This window comes from Mandrillus leucophaeus, unplaced genomic scaffold, assembly GCF_000951045.1.
Source record: "Mandrillus leucophaeus isolate KB7577 unplaced genomic scaffold, Mleu.le_1.0 Scaffold84, whole genome shotgun sequence".
NCBI lineage: Eukaryota > Metazoa > Chordata > Mammalia > Primates > Cercopithecidae > Mandrillus > Mandrillus leucophaeus.
The window spans coordinates 5,307,327-5,333,732 of record NW_012109141.1 but is presented as its reverse complement, the minus strand read 5'-3'; the positions used below and the strand labels follow the sequence as shown (position 1 = coordinate 5,333,732).

At 35.8% G+C, this 26,406-nt stretch overlaps 1 protein-coding gene across 1 annotated transcript in view; it reads right to left on the bottom strand.

Moving 5' to 3' along the window:
• RTTN (rotatin) overlaps positions 1–26,406 on the bottom strand; it is a 202,905-nt gene that overhangs the window by 83,236 nt on the left and 93,263 nt on the right. Inside the window, exons 28-32 of the mRNA XM_011968360.1 lie at positions 25,944–26,163; positions 16,000–16,128; positions 15,430–15,540; positions 11,295–11,453; positions 9,973–10,044 (exon numbers count right to left, since the gene is read on the bottom strand). Of these exons, the coding sequence (XP_011823750.1) occupies positions 9,973–10,044; positions 11,295–11,453; positions 15,430–15,540; positions 16,000–16,128; positions 25,944–26,163 (691 nt within the window). The remainder of the gene's footprint in view (positions 1–9,972; positions 10,045–11,294; positions 11,454–15,429; positions 15,541–15,999; positions 16,129–25,943; positions 26,164–26,406) is intronic.

Sequence of the window (26,406 nt, the reverse complement as noted above, 5' to 3'; positions counted from 1 at the left end):
TAAAGAACAGCCAGCACATGGTGGTCACTGTTGTTATTTTAAATGTAGAGGTCTAGAAGAATCAGGTAAAAGAGAGAGAAATACAAAGAGAATGGGGTTATGTGGCTCCTGTGTATTAACCAAGGTATATGTTACAGGTACTGGCGCCCTTTAATGCATTGCCTTGTTTTATTCTATAGAATGAAGTATTCACCCAAAATCACAGAGTCAATCTTAACATTCACAGTTTTAAGAAATTCTATCTTTTAGGCAAGTTATAACATACTTAAAATGTATAAAACATGCCAAACACCCAAGAGATCTGCAATGAACTGCTTAACATCACAAATTAGAGCCCTCGTTGTAATAACACAGGGAAGGAATTAACAAGACAAGAATTGTAGTTTAACTAAGTTCACTAGCTTCACTCCATTTAAAAAGTTCAATAAATCAAAAGTGATTAATCAAAGTTGTACAAAAACTATTTTTCAAAATATATTTTATAATGATACACAGAACCACTTAAAAATATTTTGCAATACAGATTATATAAAAGTACCCAATTTTTCTTACTTTTGCAAAATTAGGTCTACATGAATGCTTCCTCTATCAGTTACCACAACCCCAAATTTGCAAAAGTTTAATGAAGATAGAGAAGAGAATGTGAGCTGTATAAATCTTGAAAACAGAAAAAAACGAGCATTTACAGCTCTCTGAGAGCTCTTAAATCTGCTGATTCTTTATTCTGTTCAAGGCCTACTGAGGCTGATGGCTACACCATCTGTTAGGAAGACAAGAGTTACAAACCCACTGTCTTCTAAAATCCAACACTTCTTTAGTTTTAAAGTATTTTAGAAGTGAGAAGTTATACATGTAAATATGATATTAGAACTTCTGTAATTATTCTCTAAATATGTAAAATTGTCACAGTCATAAAGAACCTAGTTCAATCATATTTTCCCTTCAATAAATTAAAAATTCATTTTCTAGTTCCTATTAATATAAACACAGACTTAGAAAATACAGATAACAAAGAAAGTCATAATAAGAGACACAAACATATAACTAAATCTATCTAATAAAGTGTAGAATCTGTTCTATTTTTCCTGTTTATAAATCATGGTAAAAATTATTTAGCCTACCAAGATTGAAGAAGCTAATTTAGCTTATGAACAAAAGATTTAATATCATAGAAAATGGTACAAAAAGGTCTGATATGGAAATACAAAAGGAAATAGAGAAAATAAAATCACGAGGCCTAATAAGGGACTTACGATTTCTGGAAAGATAAAATACAACACAACAAAAGGAAAATTCATCTTAAAAGAAATAAATATGAAAAGATTTGACAGAGCCAAAAAATATACAGAAGATCCAAATCTTCAAATTATGGAGCTTAATAAATATCAAGAAAAATGGAAAAAAAGATACATAATAAAAAAAAATTCTAAAACATTGAGGATAAAGAGATGATAATGAAAGAAAACATCAGCCATACAGAAGTAAAAAGAGATGAAAATTCAACTTCTCATCAATAGCACTGGATGCTAGAATAGAGTGAAGCAAAATTCTTGGGAGGAATAATTTTCACCAAACATATGGTAACTAACCACACTATCAATCCAGTGCAATTTAAAGATACTTTCAAATATGCAAGAACTTGTGATATTTATCTCTCATGCACTTGTTACTAGGTACCAGTACAATCATTTTGAGAATTATGACTAGGAAAAGAAGTTCTAACAGAAGAGAAAAGATGATTAAGAGCTTAGAAAAACTTAAGACATGAGACATGATATGGACCCACAATATAAGAGAAAACAATCAGGAACCTCAAGGGAAAATAAATCACCCAAATCAATTTTTAAATTATATTTTTTATATCTACATATACACACACATATACACGTATATGTGTACATATAAATGTATACATACATACAAACACCAGAAAACTTTTCCTCCGAGTATTAGATGAGTTGGTCCTGGAAGTAGAGATAAGAAAGTGTAATCACAGTCCACTAAGTGGCTCTGTAGTGAGTTATGGTTTTCAACTTTTAGAAGCAACCTACAGATAAAACTGAGACTGCAGGTGAGAATGTAAACATAATCAACCCTCACAAAGCAAAAGTAAAAATAAAACTATTAAAGATGAGTATTAGAATTGGAAGAGGAAAGACTGAAGAAAGGACAGGTACATCTCAGCCATGTCTTATTCATCTCCAAATGGGTTGGGGTCAAAAGATATGATGCGTGGGTAACAAAACCAGGAAGAGCAAGTGTGACCTGTGGAGAAATAAGAGCAGTAATACCACTATGGTACTGTGAGATACTGTGGTATCTGCAGGAAATTGTGTACATTAGCTAAATCCTTAGGTACTAAGTAGTATATGAATAAATATATTATTGCAAACATGCTATTTAGATATACAGAGGTAACTTCCTGAAGAATTAAAATCAGAGGTAAAACTGTCTCAGTGAATGGAGAGGGATACTGAATCTCACTATAACCTCTATTAGCTTTTTTAAACATATGTATTTATTAGTTGAAAAAAAGTTCTTCTAATAAGTTCAATTAGTGCATTCAAAATATTTTTGAACTGCTCAAAAGAAAACCAAGTAATCTGAAATACGCACATATCACATAAAAACTATTTTATTTTTTATTTAACTAAGCATTAAGCCTGAATCCCCATTCTCTACACTTATTAAGAGAGCTTTATAATGGAGCCAAGCCCAGGATATGCACAAAAGACGGGCAGACTCAGGCTTTCACAGATAACTAGTGGTTCAAGAGCCAGAACATTGAAGTCTTTCATGCACACACTAGGCTCTGCTCCATACATCCATCAGTAATTGATGGGGTCATCTTCTAGCATAGTGGGGAAATTAGCGCAATCAGGTCTAATCTCTGTCTCAAGATGCCTGTATCGTCACTAGCCTTGCCCTCAGGTGAGTTCTGGTGCTGCCAGATCATCTGCTGAATTGCCAGGGAGAGCTGAGAAGGAAAGTAAGAAAGCTCTTCAAATTACCAGAATGCCATTATAAACACATTTACAAAGAAAACTGCAAATTAATTATGTCATATCAAGCTCCAATTGATTTGAAAACATCTTTATCAAGAATGCAATAAATTAGAATATTAATTTTAAAACACATATTATACTCCTAGTGTCAGTGCTAACATACCCATTAGCTATAATTGAAAAGGAACTAGAAGCAAAGAATAACATTTAAGAAGAGATATTTTCAAGAAGAAAAATGAATTATTTTGATATATAACAAAAATGCTATAATATAATCCAAAGACTATAAAAAATGACCCTAAATACATTAGAAATCTGAAACTACATGTAAAATATGAGTATCATTACAATGGTATCAGTTTACCAAGTACCCATTGTCTTCTGGAAATACTCATGAAGCTTCACAATGAACATAATAAAAGATAAAAATCATACTTATTAATCACATCAAATATCAAAATAATATATAACTATAAATGAGTTGACTATTTAAAACATATACACAGACAATTACTAGCTTTGTTCACTGACAAGACATAGAAGCAATGGCACCCCAAGAACAATGAATACATCTAGAACCCAGATCTTGGTTTCTAAATACCATTCTCCATGAAAAGAAATCAGAGCCCTTGGAGCAAGTATCTGATTCCAGGATGGGACTGGGACAGTCTAGAACACTTTGCTGTACCAGAAAGTAAGGAAATGGCTCAAATGTTGATAAAGACACGAGAACCATCATGAAGAAACTCCCCCTGGCCAAAGCTAGAATGATTTGAACATTAAAACAAATAATGATAGAAACAGATTATAGCTCATTAAACAAACTTAAGAATCTTGAGTTCATGCTGGTGTAAATAAGTGACTCACTGAATAAGCAAGAAAGAACGAAAAGTTTCTTTTCGTTCTTGCCTTACAGTAGCATGTAATAAACATAGAAATAAATGATGGAATTAGAAAATCATTTGGCAACAATTCTGTAATAACTGTTTCAGATAAGAATCATGAATGGAATTTAAAACTAGGAAAACAGTGTGGAGATTCCTTAAATAACTAAAAGTAGAACTACCAGTGTGATCCAGCAATCCCACTACTGGATATCTACCCAGAGGAAAAGAAGTCATTATACAAAAAAGATACTAGCACACACGTTTATAGCAGCACAATTTGTAATTGCAAAAACGTAGAACCAATTCAAACGCCCATCAATCAATGAGTGGATAAAGAAACTATGGTGTGTGTGTGTGTGTGTGTGTGTGTGTGTGTGTGTGTGTGTCTGTATGTGACACCACACAACACAGTTTCTGCGAATGGCAGCGTGCGCGCGCGCGCGCGCGCACACACACACACACACACACACACACACAATGGAATACTACTCAGCCATAAAAAGGAATGAATTAAGGGTATTTGCAGTGGTCTGAATGAGAGTGGAGACTATTATTCTAATGAAGAAACTCAGAAATGGAAAACCAAACATCCTATGTTCTCACTCATAAGTGGGAGCTAAGCTATGAGGATGCAAGGGCATAAGAATGACACAATGGACTTTGGGGACTTGGGGGGAAAAGGGTGGGAATGGGGTGAGGGATAAAAGATACAAACTGTGTGCAGTGTACATTGCTCAGGTGATGGGTGCACCAAAATCTCACAAATCACCGCTAAAGAATTTATTCATGTAACCAAACACCACTTGTTCCCCAATAACCTATGGAAAAAATAAATAAAACAAAACAAAAAACTAGTGAAAGGAAGTTTGATGAGAAACAGATATTTACAGTCTCAGAGCACCTCCTTCCAAAAGAAAAAACTGTAACTTTACAAAGGACAAAAACAAGCAGATTCTATCTCTACTAAGTAATCAAAGTTAGTATCACCAACAAAGGGAAAGAGCGATATAATATCTCTTGACACGATGCACTGAGAACCCATCACTCCTATGGTTTTTTTGCCAAAAATGCATAACTCAAATGTAAACCTGGGGAAAAGGACAAATTTAATTGAATGATATTACAAAAAATAAGTAGCCTGCATTCTTCAAATATGTTAAGATCATAAATATTTAACATTTTGAAACTATTTCAAATGAACAAAAGCAAATATGTAAGACAAGTATTTGCAATGTGTATTCCTGAATTGGATCTTGGATCCAGGATTGGATTTTTCTTCTTCTTTTTTTTCCTTTTGGCTATAAAACACCGCAGTGGAACAACTGAAAAACCTTGAGTGATCTCCTAATTTTGATTATTATTATTGTGATTATGTAAGAGGATATCCTTATATTTAGGAAATCCACATTTAAGTGTTCAGAGGAAAAGAAGCATTATGTCTACAACTATCGAACAGTTTAAAAAGAAGACACTAGAGAGAGGTGAAGTAAATGTGTAAAATAACATTTGGGGAATCTGGGTGGAGTATATAAAAATTGTATTGTTTCACAAATTTCCTATAAATCTGTTTTTTTTTTTCAAAATAAAGTTTAAAAAGTCTATGTACCAATTCAAAGTCCTATCACAAACATGGAAAGTAACTAAAGCATGAACAAGTTTATTTAAAATCACAAACTGACAACCCGTTACGTTATTTAAGTGCATGACATTACCTTTTACATTTAAATGTGAGATCATTTTCAAGTGGAAAGAACTTAAATATTACTAAAATTATGCATAAGCTACCATCATCATGCATAAAATAATTACAACAAGGTTTCCTGGGTACATGTCATCCCCTATTAGGCCATAAGCCCAAGAGTACTAAATTGGATTATCTATGAATCTCCAATATTTAGACACTCAACAAATGTTTACAGAAATGAACTGAGACAAATTACATCAATGATCCATCTCTAATCAATAGATTTCTTGTTATAATCCACTCTAAAATTGGTTGTTAAAGTTTCAGGGATACGGATTTGTGACACTACTCTTCAAAGTAAACCCAGTTATGAAACCATCCACATTCAGGAGTCCTAACTCCTAGTCAGACTCTGGGAAACTGGTCTGAAAACCACTGGACAGTTGGGAGCCACAATACAGTTTCGTGTCAATTGAATACTGGCTCTGTTTTCTCTCCCTGACAGAGAATGTAGGATGTAGGGTTTTTGTTTTTAGAGACAGGGTTTTGTTCTGTCACCTAGGCTGCAGGACAGTGACACAATCATAGCTTACTGTGGCCTCAAACTCCTGGGCTCGAGCAATCCTCCAGCCTCAGTCTCCTGAGTAGCTAGGGACTAGAGGTGTGTGCCACCACCTCAGGCTAATTTAAAAAAAAAAAAATTTTTTTTTTTTTTAAGAGATGGGGTCTCACTATGTTGCCCAGGCTAGTCTCAAACTCCTGGGCTCAAGTGATCCTCTCACCTCAGCCACCCAGGTGTTGGGATTACAGACATGAGCCACCACGTCCAGCTGGGATGTAGCCTTGAATGAGGCTGAGTTTGACTCAAGAACAAGACCAATGTTTATAAATATCCCTCTGAAAAGTTAGTGTCCTGAATATAAAAGAGCTATGATACACCAATACAGCAGGAACTGGGTTCTCATATCCAGCAGGGGGCTGGTATCAAGGCCTCTGGTAGAAGTGCTGGATGCCAAAGGAAGCCAGGCCGAGATACTTCATCTGCTCCCCGTCTTGGTGACCACCCCACTTGCAGTATGCTTCTGCATCCACAGAAAAATAAAAGGGGAATTATGCTACAAAAATTAATGTTTATTTCTAACTGTATTTACTTACGATATTAAGAACAAAAGGGTAACTCAAATGTTTCGCACATTTTAATGAATCAGTCAAGACAGAGCACTCACTTTCTCTGTGGTAGGGGTTGGGAGAAACATTTTTAAAAATATAAAAAATGTAGCCCTGTCAGAAACAAACATTCTACATAGAAAGATTAAGTTAAATGGTAAGAAATAATGCAAATATGGAAAATAATTTAGTGGTAAGACATTAAATGTTAGTGTCTTTAAAAGGATTAAAATGGGAACTGCAGTGGTTGGTAAAATTATTTAATACTTTAAAAAATTAAATTTGTTTTAAATTATTTACTTCCCATCTCATCCAAGAAAAGATTTAAGGACCATTACAAGGAAAGGTCAATTGTAACATGATAGTAAATGCATACTAGGAATAAAAGAAAGAAAAAAAGCCAGAGATATGAAAAAAGTGCAACCATGAATAAAGCTTAGAAGGTAAGCTGGGTGTGGCAGCACACACCTGGGGTCCCAGCTACTCAGGAGGCTGAGGCAAGCATATTGCTTGAGCCCAGGAATTCAAGGCCCGCCTGGACAACACAGTGAGATCCCATCTTTTTTTTTTTTTTCTAAGTACATACAGAAAAAGTCACAATTGATAAAAAAGGCTCTACTTTCTGGCATCTAACAATAAAAGGGAAACTCGGCTATAAAATCATTCATAATTTATATACGCATATTACTACTACTAACAAGTACAACAATTCTAGATCATGACATGAAGCAGGAATTTATGCTAGTGTGCAGGGGAAGGAGAGGAAAAGGAGTAGTAATTATAAAGAGAATGCTTCAGAAAGCCTATGAAACAAGAGCACTAGCAGGCAAGAAAACAAAGTGCAAAGCAATAGAAGCAATTCTCTTTGTTAAAAAAAAAAAAAATCAAATATTTACCTCAACCAAAATAAAATTTTAACAAGGCTCCTAAACATGCTGCTTCATGCTATATCCTCCAAAATACTATGAAAGGTACACCAAAATAAGTAAATGAAACATTTTGTTGAATAAGATTATTATTCATAATTCCACCAAAGACTGTGAATTTTAAAATACTGGCTACGTGGCCCCTTTGTCATGGTTGCGAAAGACTATGTGCCCCACTGGCTGCACCCAGAGACAACCGTCTTGCCCCCTTCTTGCAGCAGCTGTTTCTACTTTGGAATTTCAGACCCCACTAAACTTCTTAAAATTGGATGACAGATACACTAAGTCAACTATTTTCACTGCCAAGAAAGGACACGTAAACAAACAAAAATAACCAAAAAAAAAAAAAAAATTGAAAAGAGAGGAAGAAAAATCTGAGTTTATTAAAAAGCATACAAGATTGTCCTTATTTCTCTAATTTTTCTTAAGACTAGCAAAAGTTGTAATCAAGTATTGTTTGTGACTGCAGTGGCTCTCCAACATTTTTATTTTGGCCAACTTGGCAAGGCCAAAACTCCAAAAGCTAACTTAAATAACTATTTTCCACTTTTTAGTAGAAAATGATTTCCATGATGAAGACTGGAGAATAACAAAAGCAACAAACTGCAGTAAGCATGCCACCAGCAGAACAGGAACTTCACTATTTAATTTGTAAGAGAAAAATATGAACAGCTACATACAGTTCTGTATTATAACATAATGTCCCAGGAACTTTAATATAACTTTAAGATACTCTGTCTTTATACTTATTTCAACAATTAAAAATTCATTGGTAGTACATCACCAACTATATCCATGTACATGGGTCACTAGTTTAACGATGGGAGCAGAGATGATTTGTATTTGAGCCAAAAACATGTTTTAAAATGTAGTCTCCGGATAACAGGTACCAAAACTACTATACTATTAATATAACTATTAATCCTGCACATTCCCTCCAGTTTTGTCTCCTGGTTTTATTACAACATGGAAAGCAGACAAGCAGCCATTATCAGAAGGCAGTGTTAAAGAAATTACAAGCAAATTACAAGCCTGGGATTTACAATGACTGGTAGGGTTACCCTGGGTTTGTAAAGTTTGGAGAGGTAAGCCTTCCAAGAGTTAAATGCTACCTGGGCCTTGACAACCACCTGGATTCATGCTTCGGGTCATGCGCGGAAACCTGCCCTTGCTACAGCTCAGCTTGTTTCACTAACTCCTCTAAGAGTATAGTCTAATTAAAACTTAAAAAAACCCTTAGATTTATACAGGATTCTGAAGAGTGAGGTACAGCAGTATGATAATATACATGTATAAGGTGAAAACACATGGATGGGAAAAAGAACAGAGAAACAGCACATCTCATCTCCCCAATGAGTGTACTTTTGCACCTTCCAAATTATCTAAAAATGCCGCAACATGCATGGAGTTGAAGGCCATTATCCTAAGTGAACTAACTCAAAAATGGAAAAGCAAATATTGCACGTTCTCACGCGTAAGTGGGAGCTAACCAATGAGTACACATAGACATAAAGATAGAAATAACAGACACTGAGACTCCCAAGGAGGGAGTAGGGGAGGCGGCTGAGGTTAAAAATTACCACTGGGTACAGTGTTCAATATTTGGGTAATGTTATGCAATATACTTATGTAACAAACATGTACATGTATCCCATGAAGCTAGAATTTTTTTTTTTAATGTAAGCTATAAAATGTTAGGTAACTATTTACTGATGTGATGTTCAGAACATGAAACAGAAAGTTAACCCAACAGAAACCAAAGCAAGATAAACCATAACCCGCACTGTGCACTAAACAAGAAAAGGAAAAAAAGATGCTAACATCAACACATATTTAACTATCTACAAATTTGCTTATTATTACTAAATTAGAGAAGTAATATAGCGAAGTGGGTAAGAGACTGCCTAGACTCAAAGCAAAGGAGTGCCACTGACTAGCTGTGTGATTTAGGACAGACTATTTAAACTCTCTGTGCCCAAGTTCCTAAGTTTAGAAAATGAAGATGGTAACAGCTCACAAGTCAAACAATTATACAACTTACTATGTCTTACATTTCTAGAAGAGTGCCTAAAACATAGTACACATATGTTAACTATTATTATTTGTTTTAAATTATTCTGAACACTATAGAGAAGAATTTTTAAGTATGGTCAGCATAAGAACAATTCTACATTCTATTTTAAGAGGCCCTTGTTGTCTTGTATATACTTTCATCAGTAATTAAATATACTACTTATGCTGAAAATTTATCACCAATTAATTTTAAACACCTACTAGGTTGATAATTGTTTAAAATTACCCACCTGCCAAGTATAATCCTTTATAATTTCTGTAGGCATTGGAATTACAAGGAGATTCTGAAGAATAAACGCAGCCTGAAAATGTAAAAAAAAAAAAGGTCAATACTGCCATCTTGTTGTCATCTCTGAAATAACCAATATATTGTAATGTAATAGCAAAAGACATATCTCTGGTCAATTGCACATGCTGAGAGGCCATTATGAGAATTGTCAAATTGTATTTCTTGTTAGGTGATGACCTCGTTAGGTAATGACCTAACAGTATACGAAATTATTTCATCAGCAAATATATTTTTTCCTATTTTCAGAATTCAGCTTTATTAAAAAATGATTTGTATAACATAAATTCTGGTAGCATTTAAGAAACATAATTTTAGGTTTCTATTATCCCCTTTCAGATTACACACACACACCCCCCTCTCCCCTACTTTCTCCCTTCTCTCATACAGACACCTTTCAATAAAAACCTGCTAACTAGAAATACAAACCACAAATGTCCAAATTGACTGAGTAGGTCCTGAAGATGATCAAATTAAATAATCATACGAATAGGAGCATCGGTTGTCTACTTAATGAAAGATGATATAAGCATAATGGGAGAATGACAGGATTAATAGGAGGATTCTAAGAAACTGACATTTCCAACCATGGTAACTCGGAAGTGAGAGAAAAGCTTTAAAGTTGATACATTAAGAAGCAGCCATAAATATAAGCATTACTACTTAAAAACATGAAGGCAAATAGCAAAAAAACTAGCCTTTTGAACCTGGAACTGGGGACTGGCTAATGGTGGACCCAGGAGCTACTGTTTTTTTCACAAGCTTCTAAGTACAATTTGATTATTGTTTTAAAACCATTTACATGAATCATTACCTTAATAAAAGCAGCAATAAAACAAATCACAAGCTATTTAGAAAGAATTAAAACAGGGTTTATTTTTCCCTCTCATGTTATATGATAAATACTACAAAGAGAGTTATTTTGACAGCCTCTTATCTACACTAAAGCTTCAGAAATATTAGAGACCCATAAATGCTGAGATAATATAAAAGTAATTTTTCCTGTGAACTACTTTTCAATGCATAACAAAAAAGTTCACATTAAAATGTAGTATATTCGGACTGTATCTCATCGGAAGGAAGGACTCCAGGTTTTCCTCTGCATGAAAACCTTTTAAACCCTCTGCTGTCATTTTGTTTGGGTTTTCACAGGCAGAAGAAGTCACAGTCAGCGGTCAGTCCACCACGTTGAACAGGAGTCAAGTATCGCTTATGGATGCTATCCCAAAGAATTGCTAAGGAAAAAATGAGAAAAGACAAACATACCTCCCGGCGCACCATACTACATTCTGACTGGTCCAGAAGAATGTTCACCACAGTTCCCCAGAGCCCACCGGAAATATTCTGACAACTGTTTGCTAAGGCCACACAGCCAGTTTCAAGGGTGGTCAGTGCTGATCCTAACCCCAGCGAAGTGAATCTCACCTGTTCAAATTAAAGAGAAAGCAGTTGAATCAAATAAGCCCTTTTCCTAACAAGAATTCTTAGTTTTTCTGGTACATAAATATCATACTTTAAAAAAATATGCCATTGGTTTTATGATCCTAAATTATAAAAGACATCTATAGAAGACAGTGTCCTCCATTCCACGATTCAAGAAATAATATAGGAAAAATTAAATATAAGCAAATTTCAAAGCACAGTAAAACTGAGTATAAAAAGATGCATAAAAATTGCAGTCTGCAAGCCTTTTTCTAGGGAAAGCACAGGGCACTTACCTTTTATGAACACAATTTCAATGTATTCCTCATTCTAAAAAAGGTAGCTATTCTTTGTTCTACCTTTCTTAATTTTTTAGTGTTTCTTCCAAATAAATGATTTTAACTTTCTTAAAACTTCTAAACAAAGAGGAAAATACCATTTTACAAGGCATTTCATATTTTCCTCAAAAGTTATTTCAAGAGAAAAATGTTTCCAAGTAAGACTGATGTGGTATAATATGCTTGCTGTAGAACCACTGCTGTTCAAGCCACACGTTTTGGTAAATTTCTGAATTCTAACCCAAAAATATAGTTTCAATGACAGCTATGGAGTTTTAAAAAAAAATGCAGTCATAAAATAGTCAAGTAGTAAGTTCAAGCTCAATGTGACTAAAAAATATATTTCAAATATTTCTATAAATAAGGTTTTATTATAATAGCACACTTTGCTTCAAAAAAGTAAACAACTGGCTAAAACTGGAAAGAAATAATACAAATTTTTGTATTGTAATGTAAATGCAATTTTTTGCATTTAATTTATTTTCATTACATGACACTTAAATTTGCATGTCTATAATTTCCAGATCCTTTTCAACTGTTTCAAAATGGCTAAGCCTCTCCAATAATTTTCCACTCTTCTGAAGGTAATAGATACTATAACCTTTTCTCTTTTATATTTTCAATCTATACTCGAACAAATTTGATTGAAAATGAGGGTGCTGTGCACTGAATTGTGTCTCCTCAAAACTCGTATGTTGAAGCCCTAATCCCCAAACTGTATTTGGAGAAAGAGCTATTAGGTGATTATAGTTTAATGAGATTATAAGGGTGGGACCCTATTGCACTAGGAATGGTGGCCTCAGGAAGGAGAGCAATCTCTCTCCATGTGCATGCTCCAAAGAGAGGTCATGTGAGCACACAGTGAGAAGGTAGCCCTTTGTAAACCAGGAAAAGTGCCCTCACCAGAAACCAACCACGCTGACACTCTGATCTTGGACTTGTAGCCTCCAGAAGCGTAAGAAATATATTTCCGTTTTTAGGCCACCCAGACAATGGTATTTTGTAATGGAAGCCTGAGCACACTAATACAGATTTTTGTACCAAGGAGTGGGGATGCTGCTGAAACAAATGCCTAAACACATGAAAGTGACTTTGGCACTGGGTAATGGGTTAGAGACTAGAAGAGTTTTGAGGTGGATGCCAGAAACGTAGACATGGGTAATTCTCATGAGATCTCAGACAAAAATGAGGACAGTGTTATTTAAAAAAGGTTATTTGAGGAAAGGCAATCCTTGTTATAAAGTAGCAAGAAAACTGGTTGAGCTGTGGTCATGTTCCAGTGTTTTGCGGAAGGCAGAACTTGTGAGCAATGAAATTGGATATTTAACTGAGATTTCTAAGCAAAGTGTTGAAAAAGTGGCTTGGTTCCTCCTGATTGCTTATAGCAAAATGCAAAAAGAGAGAGATGAATTAAAGAAGGAATTAAGAATGGGTAAGCAAAAAGAAACAAGAACAAGATTTGAAAAATTCTCAGCCGATCCGCGCAAAAAAATGAGAGCTTGTTTTAAAGAGAACATGGAGGATGTGGCTGAATAACCATTTAAGAAAGAGATCACGGGTGCAATTCATGGACTTAATCAGACATCTCAGCAGAAGCCAGGAATAGAGATGGGATTATATCAGCAAAGACATTGCCAATTTGAACTAAAGAGGACAGAGAAAGATGCATAGAATGAAGGAAAGCTGTTGGACTTCCTGGATTCTGTAAGCAAACATGTGCTACAGTGGTCCCTCCCTTATCCATGGGGAATACATTCCAAGACCCCCAGGGGATGCCTGAAATCACAGATAGTACTGAATCCTATAACTACTATCTTTTCTCCTACACGTACATATCTATGGTAAAGTTTACAAATTAGGCACAGTAAGAGATTAGCAACAATAACTAAAAATAAATTAGAACAATTACAACAATATGCTATAATAAAAAAATGTATGAATGTGGTCTCTCTCTCAAAATATCTTACTGTATTGCACTCAGCCTTCTTATAACGATGTGAGATGATAAAACGCTTACATAAAGAGATGAAGTGAGGTGAATAATGCAGGCATTGTGAGGGAGTGCTTGGCTACTCTGATCTTCAGGCTGCTTTTGGAAAATGAAACCTCTGATAAGGGAAGACTACTGTATTCTTCAATGAAAAGTAAGAATGACCTAAAAAATGATTCAGAAAACACCAGGCTGCCAATCCCACCACAGGACTAGGGGGTGGCTTTTCCTCCTTAGTTTCAAAGATCTCTCTGATTTCGGTGGGCCAGGATGATGACCCTGCCCAGTGCTTCCGGGGCATGGCTGCCCTTGAAGACAGCTTTATGGGTGGCGCTCTTCAAGAGAGCCAAAAGGATGGAGTCATCTCATAGAGCCATCTAGATGCTGTCACTCTGGTGGGCCTGTAAGGCACAGCATCCAGCCAAAGAACACTATCCCTGAGGATTAACATCTAATGGAATTTGCTTTGTTAGGCTTTGGACTTGCTTGGGACCCATTACTTCTTCCTTTTTTCCTATTTCTCTCTGTAATGGGAAAGTCTATCCTACCATTATCTTTTGGAAGCACATAACTTGCATGGGTTCACAGTTCACACTTGGAGAAGAATTCTGTCTCAGGAAGGTTTATATCTGGAGACTTACCCAGATGTGGTTTAGATGATATTTAGATGAGATTTTGGACTTTAGATTTTACAGTTGATTTTGGAATAAGTTAAGACTTTTGTTGAGGTTGTTGAGGGAGAATAAAAGCATTTTGCATGGAAGAAGAACATGAAGTTCAGGGGCCCAGGGGTAGAAAACTATGAACTGAACTGCATCCCTCCAAAACTCATATGTTGAAGCCTTTATGCTCAAGTGACTACATTTGAAGATAGGGCTTCTAGGAGATAATTAAGGTTTAGTGAGGTCATAAGGGAGTGGTCCTATCTCAGTAAGACAGGTAACCTTATAATAAAAAAAAAAAAGACAAATCTGTCTCTCCACTACCCCTCCCTCCCATGCTCTACATGCATGGAGCAAGGAAAGGCCACGTGAATACACAGCAAGAAGGTAGCCATCTACAAGCCAGAAGGAGAGCCCTCACCAGAACTTGACTATGCCGGCACCCTGATCTTGGACTTTCAGCTTCCAAAACTTCTATGAGAAAAGAAGTTTCTGTGTCTAAGCCACCCAATCTGTAGTATTTGGTTATGGCAGCCTAAGCTAAAACAGGGCTTAAATAAAACAGAAGGTAGAGTCACTACAATAACACCATAATATAAACATGTATATGTATATATGTTTTATGTCATGGTTGTTTTTTTTTTTTTTTTGAGCTGGAGTCTCGCTCTGTCATCCAGACTGGAGTGCAGTGGCGTGATCTCGGCTCACTGCAAGCTCCGCCTCCCGAGTTTACTCCGTTCTCCTCCTGCAGCCTCCTGAGTAGCTGGGACTACAGGTGCCCGCCGCCATGCCCAGCTAATTTTTTTGTATTTTTAGTAGAGACGGGGTTTCACCGTGTTAGCCAGGATGGTCTCGATCTCCTGACCTCATGATCTGCCCGCCTCGGCCTCCCAAAGTGCTAGGATTACAGGTGTAAGCCACCGCGCCCGGCCCCGTGTCATTTGTGTTTTAATCTGAACACAATACACTTGCTTCTCCTTCACACTCACCTCTGGGTCCCGATCAACCCATAATGGAATCAACCAAGCCAATCCTTGTTGAGTAGGAATGTGTTCTTCACTATGACTACCCAAAGGCAAGAACCAAAGTGACATCCACTCCTAGAGGGAAAAAAGGGAAACAGAAATACTCTAGGTAAGTTTCTAAAAATAAAACGCAGGAAGGTTAAAACAATTATGAATTTTTAATGAAAACAACATAAAAATGTATTTTAGACTTGGTTTTAATCCATTATTCAGCCAAAACAAGGCAAACAAAAAAAATCTCAGTTTCTCCTTAAAAAGTTAAACATAACAATTTTTTGAAGCTATTTTTCCCATGATTTAGACAAACTGTAGTTTTCCAGTGAATGCAGATTTTAATCAATGTCAAATAAAATTCAGATTTGCTAATATACAACTTCTAAGAAATAGTCTAGTCAAAAATCATTCTTGTTTCCTAAAAAGAAAAGTCAAAAGAGACATTTTCATGTAGCAAGTTTATATGCTTGAAATGTGTTGGACACAGCACATTCCCTTTCAAGCAACTGTTCAGAAGACAGACAGCTTTAATGTGCTCACCGAGCTCCCAGCCTGGGCCATCATCTCATGGGATAAGTGAAGCAAGCAAAGAATTGTGCTCTTTGTAACACCTTTTCCCATGAACGACATAGCATTTCCTCCACGTTCCACATAAAAAGAAGTAATGACCTGAAAAACAAATGAAAACAATTTCATGGCGGCTTTATTCTTAATGGCATATAAAGATAAATATATAACTGTCTACTGACTCATATGAATTGAATCCTTATCTTATAAAGTTGTAATATTTTTAGTTTATATACTTAAAAATGAATAAGATGGTAAATTTTATGTTATGGGTATTTTGCCAGTGTTAAAAGACAATATTCTTCAGCCTGCATAACATAGCAAGACCTAGGTCTCTACTTAAAAAAAAAAAAAAAAAAAAAAAAATTAGCCAGGCATGGCAGTGGACACCTGTAGTCCCAGCTACTGGGGAAGCTGAGGAGGGAGGATCATTTGAGCCCGGGAGTTGGAGCTTGCAGTAAGCTATGATTGCACCACTGCACTCAGCCTAAATTGTAGAGTGAGATCCTGTACTTTTTCAAAACAAAAACAAAAATTCTTAGTTTCAATATTTTTCCTTTTAAAGTCTGTAAAAAAAAAAAAAAAAAGATGTGCAGTGCCCTCTTAGTACACAGTTGTAACTTAGAATATGCTTATAATATTTTTTAAAATGTTATAGCATCCTTTTAAAGAGTTTATAAATAATTTGTGCTCATTTTCAAGGGGAATGCTTCCAGGTTTGCCCATTCAGTATGACATTGGCTGTGGGTTTGTCATAAATGGCTCTTATTATTTTGAGATATGTTCCATCAAATACCTAGTTTATAGAGAATTTTTAGCATGAAGGGATGTCGAATTTTATCGAAGGCCTTTTCTGCATCTATTGAGATAATCATGTGGTTTTTGTCATTCGTTCTGTTTATATGATGGATCACATTTACTGATTTGCGTATGTTGAACAGGCCTTGCATCCCAGGGATGAAGCCAACTTGATCATGGTGGATAAGCTTTTTGATGTGCTGCTGGATTTGGTTTGCCAGTCTTTTACTGAGGATTTTGCATTGATGTTCATCAGTGATACTGGCCTGAAAATTTCTTTTTTGTTGTTGTGCCTATGCCAGGTTTTGGTATCAGAATGATGCTGGCCTCAAAAAATGAGTTAGGGAGGATTCCCTCTTTTCTACTGTTTGGAATAGTTTCAGAAGGAATGGTATCAGCTCCCCTTTGTACCTCTGGTAGAATTCGGCTATTAATCCCTCTGGTCCTGTGAATCCCTCTGGTCGTTTTTTTGGTAGGTAGGCTATTAATTATTGCCTCAATTTCAGAACTTGTTATTGGTCTATTCAGGGATTCAACTCCTTCCTGATTTAGTCTTGGGAGGGTGTATGTGTCCAGGAATTTATCCATTTCTTCTAGATTTTCTAGTTTATTTGCATAGAGGTGTTTATAGCATTCTCTGATGGTAGTTTGTATTTCTGTGGGATCAGTGCTGATCTCCCTTTTATCACTTTTTATTGTGTCTATTTGATTCTTCTCTCTCCTTTATTAGTCAGGCTAGCAGTCTAACTATTTCGTTGATCTTCTCCAAAAAACCAACACCTGGATTCATTGATTTTTTTTGAAGGGTTTTTCGTGTTTATATTGCCTTCAGTTCTGCTCTGATCTTAAGTTATTTCTTGTCTTCTGCTAGCTTTTGAATTTGTGTGCTGTTGCTTCTTTAGTTCTTTTAATTGTGATGTTAGGGTGTCGATTTTAGATCCTTTCCCCTTTCTGCTGTGGCCATTTCGTGGCATAAATTTCCCTCTAAACACAGCTTTAGCTGTGTCCCAGGGATTCTGGTACACTGTGTCTTTGTTCTCTTTGGTTTCAAATAACTTATTTATTTCTGCCTTAATTTCATTATTTACCCAGTAGTCATTCAGAAGCAGGTTGCTCAGTTTCCATATAGTTGTGCAGTTTGGAGTGAGTTTCTCAATCCTGAGTTCTAACTTGATTGCACTGTAGTCTGAGGGGCTGTTTGTTATGATTTCCACTCTTTTGCCTTTGCTGAGGAGTGTTTTACTTCCAATTATGTGGTCAATTTTGGAATAAGTGTGATGAGGTGCTGAGAAGAATGTATATTCTATTGATTTGGGGTGGAGAGTTCTGTAGATGTCTATTAGGTCTGCTTGGTCCAGAGCTGAGTTCAAGTCCTGAATATCCTTGTTAATTTTCTGTCTCGTTGATCTAATATTGACAGTGGGGTGTTAAAGTCTCCCACTGTTATTGTGTGGGAGTCTAAGTCTCTTTGTAGGTCTCTAAGCACTTGCTTTATGAATCCGGGTGCTCCTGTATTGGGTGCATATATATTTAGGATAGTAAGCTCTTCTTGCTGCATTGATCCCTTTATCACTATGTAATGCCCTTGTCTTTTTTGATCTCTGTTGCTTTAAAGTCTGTTTTATCAGTGATGAAAACTGCAACCCCTGCTTTTTTTTTTTTTGCTTTTCATTTGCTTGGTAAATCATCCTCCATCCCTTTATTTCGAACTCATGTGTGTCTCTGCATGTGAGATGGGTCTCCTGAATACAACACACTGACAGGTCTTAACTCTTTATCCAATTTGCCAGTCTGTGTCTTTTAATTGGGGCATTTAGCCCATTTACATTTAAGATTAATATTGTTAAGCATGAATTTGATCCTGTCATTACGATGCTAGCTGTTTGTTTTGCCCGTTAGTTGATGCGGTTTCTTCATAGTGTCAATGGTCTTTACAATTTGGTATGCTTTTTCAGTTGTTCCTTTCCATATTTAGTGCTTTCTTCAGGAGCTCTTGCAAGGCAGGCCTGGTGGTGACAAAATCTCTCAGCATTTGCTTGTCTGTAAGGGATTTTATTTCTCCCTCGCTTATGAAGCTTAGTTTGGCTGGATATGAAATTCTGGGTTGAAAATTCTTTTAAGAATATTGAATAGGCCCCCACTCTCTTCTGGCTTGTAGGGTGTCTGCAGAGAGATCTGCTATTAGTCGGATGGGCTTCCCTTTGTGGGTAACCTGACCTCTCTGGCTGCCCTTAACATATTTTCCTTCATTTCAGCCTTGGTAAATCTGATGATCATATGTCTTGGGGTTGCTCTTGTCGAGGAGCATCTTTGTGGTGATCACTGTATTTCCTGAATTGGAATGTTGGCCTGTCTTGATAGGTTGGGGAAGTTCTCCTGGATAATACCCTGAAGAGTGTTTTCCAACTTGGTCCATTCTCCCTGTCACTTTCAAGTACACCAGTCAAATGCAGGTTTGGTCTTTTCACATAGTCCCATATTTCTTGGAGGCTTTGTGCGTTCCCTTTTATTCTTTTTTCTCTAATCTTGGCTTCATGCTTTATTTCATTAAGTTGATCTTCAACCACTGATATCCTTTCTTCTGATTCATCGATTCAGCTATTGATACTTGTGTATGTGTCATGAAGTTCTCATGCTGTGGTTTTCAGCTCCGTCAGATCATTTATGTTCTTCTCTAAACTGGTTATTCTAGTTAGCAATTCCTCTAACCTTTTTTCAAGGTTCTTAGCTTCCTTGCATCTGGTTAGAACATGCTCCTTTAGCTTGGAGGAGTTTGTTACTACCCATCTGCTGAAGCCTACTTCTGTCAATTCATCAAACTCATTCTCTGTCCAGTTTTGTTCCCTTGCTGGCGAGAAGTTGTGATCCTTTGGAGAAGAGGCATTCTGATTTTTGGAATTTTCAGCCTTTTTGCACTGGGTTTTCCTCATCTTCATGGATTTATCTACCTTTGGTCTTTGATGTTGGCGACCTTCGGATGGGGCCTCTGAGTGGAAGTCCTTTTCACTGATGCTATTCCTGTTCGTTAGTTTTCCTTCTAACAGTCAGGCCCCTCTGCTGCCGGTCTGCTGGAGTTGGTTGGAGGTCCCCTCCAGACCCTGTTTGCCTGGGTATCACCAACAGATGCTGCAGAACAGCAAACATTGCTGCCTGTTCCTTACTCTGGAGGCTTTGTCCAAGAGGAGCACTGCCAGATGCCAGGGAAGCTCTCCTGTATGAGGTGTCTGTCAACCCCTGCTGGTAGGTGTCTCCCAGTCAGGAGGCACGGGGTTCAGGGACCCACTTAAGGAGGCAGTCTGTCCCTCAGCAGAGCTTGAGTGCTGTGCTGGGAAATCCACTGCTCTCTTCAGAGCCAGCAGGAGGAACATTTAAGTTTGATGAAGTTGCGTCCACAGCTGCCCCTTCCCCAAGGTCAAAAATTTAAAATTTTAAGTGACTATTTTAAAGATAAAATATCTAAATGATCAGGTCCTTATTATCTTCCTCTAAGTCATCTTTGGAGATATCTAACGTCTGTTAGCTGTGTAATGATTTTTAATTCTAGCTTATAAATGACAAGTCAAGAACTTTGCCAATATTTTTTTCTACTTGATATTTTTGTCAGACCTCTGGAATTATACATCATGTATCTGATTTAAAGGTTTAATTATCATAGTTTATTCACCTATCATAATTAATCATGCTTTGTTAAAAAGTCTCATTTCACAGCTACAAAAAGTAAATACTCATATTCAAATTTCACTGTGCAGAAACAAGCTAATCTTTTATTAGAAATACGGCTCCCTCCCAAAAAGGAAACAGCTTTAATTACTAAGTAACTATGAAGCAAATCATTTGGACCAACAATGACTTTGTTTCAATATTCGCTCAATAAGCCTTACTCTATTCTTTAAAAGATGAATTTAGTCATTAGTAGTACAATAGGGATACCTGTTTATGTAATTAATAAATTAAGCAGATAGTCCCAAGAGTAAATGTTACCCTGCTACAACTGCTAACAAAAGCGACAGATTTCTTCCTAATATTTTACTGCCATTTAACATGAAGACATAAAGATTTTCTGCTCAACATGGTTTATGAAGCATGAAACAAACTCCTTTTTAAACCAAAGCAAGATTTGCTAATCAAAATTTTTATAACTGTGAAACATTACATAACAGGGACTGTGCTTTTTATGTATCCTATAGCTAACAAACTGTTACTAAGTTGTATTACCTCAAAGACAACTGAACACAGAATGGACTATTGCCTTTTTGACTACACTTCTTACTTAGAACTAAGCCCTTTTTTCAATTTCTGGTATTTGAAACATAGGTGTGATCTAAAGTCTTTGCACATAATTTTAAAACAAAAGCACTTCTGATAGTTTCTAAACATAAATGGGGCAACACTTCACTGCTTCTTTAGTTACCGCTGTGGCAAGTCCTCACCTATTCCTGATTTCAAACAGTAAAACTCACTTTCTAGAGGAGACAGACTCTGTAAAAGGTTTGTAAGTACAGTATTTATAAATTACATTACAAAAAATGCTATAAACTAGGTAGTTATAGGTTGAATTATGTATTTTTTCCAATTTTTAAACTTTTAGGTTCAGGGGTACATGTGAATTGTTTGTTACACAGGTAAACTCACGAGAAGAAAGTTACAACACATCAGAATCTCTGGGACACAGCTAAGGCTGTGTTAAGAGGGATATTCATAGCACTAAATGCCTCCATGAAAAAGTCAGAAAGATCGCAAATTAACAACTTAACATCACAACTAAAAGAATTAGAGAAAAACAAATCAACCCCAAAGCTAGCAGAAGACAAGAAATAACCAAAATCAGAGCTGAACTGAAGGAAATCAAGATATGAAATACCATTCAAAAGGTCACTGGATCCAGGAGTTGTTTTTTTGAAAAACCTAATGAGATAGACAGGCCATTAGCTAGACTAACTGAATTATATTTTAAATGCACTAGAGGGGCTGACTTTCTAAGAAATATTATCATTAACTCTTTAATACACCAGTTTTTAAAAATTCATACATTTCTGATCATAGACAGCATAAAATAACTAATTGGTATACTGAGAGTTGATCCATTTTCAATATTTATACTTTTAAAAATGAAATTTATTTTATTAAAGGGACTCCAGTAAAATTCATATTAAATTTTATAGTACAGCAAAGAGTATTTATAACCTTTAAATCTGTTTTAAAATACAATATGTGTTTTTGGAAAAAAGTTCTAGATAAGACCAAAGTATGATTTACACTGAATGTGTGTGTGTATGTGTGTGTATATATATATTATTTAAATCATTATTTAATAAAATAAATTTTTTTATTATTTAATTATTTAAATCATTATTTAATAAAAATACAAAAATAAAACATTTTTATAATCATTTATGTCACATTTCCAAAATGTTTTTCAAACTGTATTTTAATTTAAAAACTATACCCAATATATATGTATTATGTAGCATTTATATTAATTAACTGATTCACTAACCACTATGTAAAAATGGTTTTTTTTTTACATGACCTAGCAAATGACTATGCTAGGTCAATGAAGTAGCCATGGGATAGTAGAAATAGTCCAAAGATGATACTTCTAAGCTCACAGTCTACTAGATCAATGCAGAAAACAAAATAAAGGTCCAGGTACAGTGGCTCATGCCTGTAATAGTAGCACTTTTGGAAGCCGAAGTGGGAAGAACCTTTGAGCCCAAGAATTCAAGGCAAACCTGGGCAACATAGTGAGACCCATCTCTACAAAAAAATTTAAAAAACAGGCAGATGTAGTGGTGCACACCTGTGGCCCCAGCTACTTAGGAGGCTGAGGTGGCAAGATGACTTGGGCCCAGCAGGTTGATGCTGTAGTGAGCTGTGATTGTGCCATTGCACTCCAGCCTAAGCAACAGGACAAGACCCTGTCTCAAAGAAAGAAAGTAAAATAAATAAAAATAAAATGTATTAAGTAATAGCCACATATAAATTGTTACAGGTATATAACTTACAGGAAAGGCCAAACAACATTAGGTAAGAATCCAACTTTGGAAGAATAAGAAAAGGTTTACAAAAGGAAGCCTTTTCCTTAAAAAGGAAATAAATAAGTTAGAGCTTAAATTTTTTGTACAGATTGCCACCCCTAAAAGAGAGGAAACTATATGAGAGAAGTAGTCTTTTTAAAACGCATTTTTATTTTGGAAAAACAGCCAGATATAACTGAAAATTCAGAGACATGGGAAAAAACTACAATGGAGACAAAACTCAAAATGCAAAATTATTGAGACTTACGCTCTTGAAAAGAAGTCTGGACTGAAAAATTTATGTTTCTGAAAAATAATCTGGCAGTAGGTAGAGACTATATAATGGCAAGAAGGCACCCACAGCATGAAAAAAAAAAAACAGGAGGTTGCAGATACAATTTTATCAGAGAATTCCATGTCTAGAATGTCTATTCCTATCGCTATCAATTTACTTATCTTTCAAAATCTAACTCTACAATGCTTCCTACAAGAGTTATTCTCGAGGTCCTAACACGGTTAACAATCAAAACAAGGCTGACAGATTTGTCCAGGAAGAAAACAATGAGTACTTTTTAGATTCAGACAGTTTATTACTTACATAAACAGCAAAAGCAAAAACAGTCAAAGGTGCCAGCTCCTAGTATCCCTTGCACAGGATGATATTGAAACAAAGGGGCCAGATGACTATAACACAGATGTAGGACACTCTGTTGCTGAGAAGTCCATGCCAAGTTGCAGTAAAGCAGTTTTATAACCTGTAGTTATGCCCCAAGGAGAGCAAGGCAGAAAGCCCAGTGCTCATCGGAACCTAGGAACCAATAACAGGCTCCTCACTTCCTAATAGACAGTGAAATAAATGAGAATCAACCTTGCATAGTCAGCTGCTCATAAGCCTTTCATATTCTCATGTTCCAGAAGGATCATGGGAAATTCTGCCAAGATTTAGATCAGCTGTGGTTATGCCTTGTCTATGAAGCCCAACGGCAGACATGTAAAATTGTCAGGCCACTGTGATGAGGCTGTTCTCACAGAACTATGTACAACCATATCACTGTCATATTTATTATATCACAACAGAAATATTTTGACCTAATGATAGTAAAAACATGGCATAAGGCCATGCTTAGAGGATTAGAGCTAAAAAATGCACATTTGAGAAAGATTTTAAAAAAAATCAATGACATAAGCCTCTACCTTAAAATGTTAGAAAAAGACCTGCAAACTAAACTAAAAGTAGGAGATAATAAATATTGGCAGAAATAAAACAGGAGAAAAATGTTAAACAGAGAATCAACAAAGCCAAAGGTTCATTCTATTAGGAAGACAAATCAAGAAAAACTGAGAAAGGAAGAATTAATGTCTGGAATGAAAGGGGACCTCACCACAGATTCAGCAGACATGTAAAAAGTAAGATGATTTGATGAATAACTTTACACTAATAATTTTTAAAATGAGATAAAAAGTTTTTAAATTCTACAAAAACACAACTTACTAAGGTTGAAACACATAAAAAGAAACTCTGAATGATTTTAGATCTATTTAAAAAGTCATTTCAGGCTGGGCAGGGTGGCTCACACCTGTAATCCCAGCACTTTGGGAGGCCAACGCAGATGGATCACCTGAGGTCAGGAGTTCGAGATCAGCCTGGCCAACCTGGAGAAACACTCTCTATTAAAATACAAAAATTAGCTGGGCGTGGTAGTGGGCACCTGTAATCCCAGCTACTTGGGAGGCTGAGGCAGGAGAATCACTTGAACCCGGGAGGCGGAAGTTGCAGTGAGCCAATATTGCGCCATTGCACTCCAGCCTGGGCGACAGAGCAAGATACTGTCTTTATATTAAAAAAAAAAAAAAGTCATTTCATAATTTACTATCTTCCCAAAAAGAAAACTGCAAGCCAAGATTGTTTCACAATCAAATTCTATCTAACACTAGAGAACAAAATCATATTAATGCAAATCAGCTATTCCAAAAAAAAAAAAAAAAAGTTATATAAAGGAAAAGAGTTAAAATGGTTGAAAATGTCATGTTCTTAGAATCTCCCTGCTGCATTAATTCGTCATTCCCCCATTTTAGTCATAAGAATGGAATGATTTTGATATTAAAAACTTAACAAATTCTTTAAGAGAAAAAAGATGCAAAATTCGAAAAACATTTTTACATGAGGAAATAGGTAGAATAATTCTAAAAACTTCAGAATTCTAAAAAATTGAGAAAATAAATCCATTAATATATAAAAAGAATAATACATCACAACCTAACTGAAATGTTTCCAGAAATGCAAGGTTTAACATTTTAAAATCAATCAATAATGGAATATAAGAGAAAAATCGTGTGATTATCCTAAAAGATACAGAAAAAAGCAATATATAATTATGAATTAAAAAACAAAGCTCCTAGCAAAACAGGACAAAAGAAAACTTCCTTTATTTGATTTTTCTTAATTGACAAAAAAAAACTATAAGCAGCATACTGAAGGGTGAAAAATTAAAGGTTTTTGTTTTGATATTGGAAATAAGAATTGCTGGATACATGGTCAATGTATAAAAATTGGCTGTATTTACATATTTCAGTAACAGAAGATAAAATTTCAAAAAAGATGCTCATTTTCACCAAAAGGTAAGAATGTTCATAGCGGTAGCATCTAAAACTGCACAAACTGGAATAAAAAGAAACAACAAATATCCTTTAACATTGTACAGACTGAGTTTGCCATATACCAAATGCTTGGGACCAGAAGTGTTTGAATTTTTGTGTTCTTTGGATTTTGAAATACTGTATCATATACTTACTGGTTGAGCATCAAGGGACGGCAGGCCTAATCCAAAAATCCAAAATCTGAAATGCTCTAGTGAACACTTCCTTTGAGCGTCAAAAGTTTCCATTTATTTTTTTGAAAATCAGGGTATTACAAAAGTGATCTTCCTTATCAATTAATAAAAATCACTAAAACATTTCACTATTTATGACTTATATAAACAATGCATAATATTCTACATTGAATAGAGTAACATAAAATGCACTTGTGGTCTGACACAAAATAAAAGCAATCAATAAATAGTAAATAAGTACCATGGGCGGGGGGGCGTTATTTTTACTTACCTCAAGGAGACCTGACAAGTACTTCACACAGATATCGAGAGGCTCTGTGAGAGGGGAGTGTGAGCTCCACCCCGGAAACGCAGTGAGGTTAGCCATCCCTCGTAAGGTCCGCTCAAGGGACGGCAGGCCATAGAAATGAGGCGCATCCGTCACTTTCAGACACTGGAGCAGTTTCAGAGCCAGCTGTGTTTGAAAAACGTAAAGAAGTTCCGAGCATTTCCTATGTACGCAGAAGAGGGAAAATCAACCACCAAGGAAGTATAATGGGCTTAATGGGCTATCTTACTGGCTATAAAAGGTTACTTAAACTCACAGTAATAGAAAAAAAAAATGAACTAGACAAAATGGCAGAAAATATTCTCTATCAAAACGAGACTTTTCAAGGAAAGCATAAAATACCAACTAGAGAATGTCATACACAATACAAGTAACAATTACACTGGGCCACGGGCAGTGGCTCACG